Source organism: Limulus polyphemus, unplaced genomic scaffold (assembly GCF_000517525.1).
Source record: "Limulus polyphemus unplaced genomic scaffold, Limulus_polyphemus-2.1.2 Scaffold475, whole genome shotgun sequence".
NCBI classification, from domain to species: Eukaryota; Metazoa; Arthropoda; class Merostomata; order Xiphosura; family Limulidae; genus Limulus; species Limulus polyphemus.
Window position 1 is genome coordinate 4,873 of NW_013666085.1, and position 4,646 is coordinate 9,518.

General features: G+C 32.9%; 1 protein-coding gene across 1 annotated transcript in view; it reads left to right on the plus strand.

The window, feature by feature from the left end:
• The first annotated feature begins 1,032 nt into the window (after positions 1–1,032).
• LOC111085571 (lachesin-like) overlaps positions 1,033–4,646 on the plus strand; it is a 37,846-nt gene continuing 34,232 nt past the window's right edge. The window contains exon 1 of the mRNA XM_022384730.1: positions 1,033–1,197. Coding sequence (XP_022240438.1) covers positions 1,176–1,197 — 22 coding nt within the window. The 5' untranslated portion in view covers positions 1,033–1,175. The remainder of the gene's footprint in view (positions 1,198–4,646) is intronic.

The following is a 4,646-nucleotide window of genomic DNA, read 5'->3' on the forward strand; positions in this document are numbered from 1 at the left end:
ATGTACATGCACGACTTTATTGCAACATGTCGAATAACTTAAGTTGAAAAAATATTTTCTCTTTGACGCTTCCTATAGAAATAACAACAGTCAATATTACTTCGGTAGCGTTCTTTTCTTGCCAACGTCCTTTCTTACAAGGAACGGGGGCATCCAGCGGTAAAAATTCACGTGGCTACTTAGAAAACCTATTTTGCTTGCTGGATCACCCATTTCATCGGAACCCAAATATTTTTATCAACAATGCATTGCATTCAGTCTCCTTCGCTTTAAAACAAACGCAATACAATTGTCCTTATTCAAACAACACGAGGAATGACAAAATACGGTTGTAAATGGCCAATTAGACAATGTATTGCAAATACGCTCTGATCCAAGGTATTGGGGGTGACTGTACATTTTATATTTATTCATCACTATTTTTAGGAAACGTACGATTGAATTCTTTCAACGGACATCTGCTGGTGTATGATAAAAACGACGGTTAATCACCGTTCAGGATATTTTATATTGTAGATTTTTTCTATTCCATTTTAGCTGTTTTTTTTTATTTTGAATAATCGAAGCGGATGTTTCAGTTTCTCCGAGCAATTGACCATTAATGTAAGGTAATGGTTTAGCACAGTGTAAGACTAATAACTGATCTTGGGAAACGAAGAAAGATGAATACAGTGTGTATGTTTTCTGTTTCTGTAGTCATAAACGTAACCCATACGTAAGAAATGTTGCGGTAGACAACATCAGACACGATATTGAATCAGGGGTATATCGTCATTAGCTACCTACGTAAATACGTTTTTATTTTTGTATAGTTAGATGAGCCGAACATAACTGATGCTTTTGAATGTTGATACAAAGTTTTATTTATCAGTTTATGGTTTATATTAGTTTTTTTAATGTACAATTCAAATCACTAAATTGACAAGAATTTTACTGTAGTCATAACACAATAATTTTTTGTTACTTTTTAAATTTAAAACTAGGTGGCGTGGGTACACAAGGACGAAGAAAAACTTCTGACATTACAAAACCAGATTATTACGCGCGACCCCAGATTTAGTGTTCGAAGAAATGAGAACCTAAACTGGTGTTTACTCATACAAAATGTTCAGCCTGACGATTCCGGTTTGTACGTGTGCATTGTTAGTCTTTCACCAAGTCGACTTCAGCAAAAAATGATCTACTTAGAAATAGAAGGTAAGAGAATTTCACACATTTATTAATTATTTCGTTATAATGCGTTTGCCCGACACAAGTAGTTAATGCATAATCTGTATAATGCTGCACTGAAGTTTCAATTGGCCATACGATAACTGGCCACATTAATTATATATCTCTATCTAATATTAGTCTTTAATATCTTTTATCGCAACAATAGCCTTGACTTAGTGTGACATACAATAACTGACCACATTAATTATATCTCTATCTAATATTACTCTTTAATATCTTTTATCGCCACAATAGCCTTGACTTAGTGTGACATACAATAACTGACCACATTAACTATATCTCTATCTAATATTAGTCTTTAATATCTTTTATCGCTACAATAGCCTTGACTTAGTGTGACACACGATAACTGACCACATTAACTATATCTCTATCTAATATTAGTCTTTAATATCTTTTATCGCTACAATAGCCTTGACTTAGTGTGACACACGATAACTGACCACATTAACTATATCTCTATCTAATATTAGTCTTTAATATCTTTTATCGCTACAATAGCCTTGACTTAGTGTGACATACATAGACTTTATTAGATGTCTTGTTCGGCTGAAGACCATTTGACAAGGAAACGTTTGTGGCGAATGTGACAGATGACTGAAGACTGCCCTGTGAATCAACTTCACATTGCTGCATTATCGTTTTGAAAAAATATCTGTTCGTCAAAGTGGAAATAGAGCACTGTGTGAAGAAATGACAAACAACAGTACTTGGATACGCTCTGTTGTTAGTCCTTTTAAAGGAATCAGAGGACCTAACTCCTGCAATGAAAACATTCCCCAAACCATTATAACACCTCCAGTATCTTGCGTTTTCGGAACAATATAAATAGTCTCAAGTTTTTCCTCCATAATTCTATTGTACCTTAGATACTAAAAGTGAAACAATAAAAGAGACTCATCAGGCTACACCACAAGCTTTCACTCATTCATTGCCTTCAATTCACTAATTAAACTGAACTGAAACCATGCTATCCAACTGTTTTTTTTTCATCATTTTGTATCGATAGTGGAAGATGCATCCCATTCATAGACTCTAATAACAGATATCTTTGAATAGGAGATGATGTTTCATAACGTGGCGACTTATAGACAGACACTCATTATCACGCCCCATTGAAAGTCTAAGAGATACTAATTATCACCCATTTTTACACACTAATCATGATATTGTTAGCGTGTTGTTATAAGAATGATAGTCTGATACCTGCCATAACCCACTGATTATTACACATATAAGTAAACTGAGTGTTCTACAAATGGATATTTGGGAGTGGGGTCCCAATAAACTGACCAATTAACGTGTATTTGTGGGTAGGGTCCTAATAAACTGGCCAATTAGTATTTATTTGGGAGTCGTAATAAATTGGGGCAATTAATGCAGATATTGATATAAAATCACGTTTTTATGTACAATATTCACATAACTTTTTATTTACGTTTTAATGATTCACTTTATTTACACAAAAAATGTTTCATATCAGATACTTATCACATGTTTCATATCAGATACTTATGATATGTTTCATATCAGATACTTATCACATGTTTCATATCAGATACTTATGACATGTATCATATCAGATACTTATCATACGTTTCATATCAGATACTTATGATATGTTTCATATCAGATACTTATCACATGTTTCATATCAGATACTTATGATATGTTTCATATCAGATACTTATCACATGTTTCATATCAGATACTTGTGATATGTATCATATCAGATACTTATCATACGTTTCATATCAGATACTTATGATATGTTTCATATCAGATACTTATCATATGTTTCATATCAGATACTTATCATATGTTCCATATCAGATACTTATGATATGTTTCATATCAGATACTTATCACTTGTTTCATATCAGATACTTATCATATGTTTCATATCAGATACTTATCACTTGTTTCATATCAGATACTTATCATATGTTTCATATCAGATACTTATCACTTGTTTCATATCAGATACTTATCATATGTTTCATATCAGATACTTATCATATGTTTCATATCAGATACTTATCACTTGTTTCATATCAGATACTTATCATATTTTTCATATCAGATACTTATCATATGTTTCGTATCAGATACTTATGATATGTATCATATCAGATACTTATGATATGTATCATATCAGATACTTATGATATGTTTCATATCAGATACTTATGATATGTTTCATATCAGATACTTATGATATGTTTCATATCAGATACTTATCATATTTTTCATATCAGATACTTATCATATGTTTCATAATGAAGAGTTTTATTTACCATCACGGAATTCAGATTCGATTTACTTGTTTCTTCTTGACATCAGTGGGTTAAATCTTTGGTTAACTTGCTTTTTTTACACTACATTGCCAACCTTTAAATTATTGGTTTCTTACACCACTACATATATTAGTCCTATGTTTACGTTTTTCGTCACACCGCAACGCTTTACAACTGTATTTATCATAATCGTCATAAAAAGATTTGATCTTAATCTACTTTGCCATTTTACATCTTTATTTGTTTCCCGTAGCCATGTATTTTCTCTTTAATTACTTTCTTTTTTCAAAGTGCTCTACACTGTTAGGTTTTTGCTTGTATTCACCTTATTTATTTCCTGCATGTACGTATTTAGTTTTGAATTAATAATTTTCACAGTACGCTGTGGTGTTAGGTTTATATTTTTATTTTCCTTTATTTGTTTCCTGCATATACGTATTTAATCATGAGTTAATGTGTTTTTCACAGTGCACTGTAGTGTTAGGTTTATGTTTGTAATTGCCTTTATTTGTTTTCCTGTATGTATTAGGTCAACAAGAGATCAATGAAGCTTTTTTTTAGGTGAAAAAACCCGAACAACTTATATATCAAAACAAAACATCTATTAAATGAAATAGTCTCCATTCTTATCCTTGATGCTTTTCCATCTTACAATAGCCCCCAGTAGCACAGCGGTATGTCTGCGGACTTACAACGCTAAAAACCGGGTTTCGATACCCGTGGTGGGCAGAGCACAGATAGCCCATTGTGTAGCTTTGTGCTTAACTTCAAAACAAACAAACAAACCATCTTACAATCAGGTTGTTAATGGCCTGATTAAATAAATCACTTGACTTTGAAGCACAAAACATGTCGATGTCCTCTTTAACATCTTCCACATTTGCATACGTTTTCCCATTAAGATGGTGTTGCAGCGAACGAAAAAGGTGGTAATCTGATGGTGCCATACCTGGAGAATATGGTGGGTGGGGGAGAACTTCCCAACCCAACTCCATAATCTTGTGCTGCTTCAAACGTGCCACATGTGAACGTGGAGAAGAAGAACACCTTTCCGATTGACGAGTGAAGGGCGTTTCTGATGAAGGGCTTGATTTAAACATTCCAGTTGCTGACTAT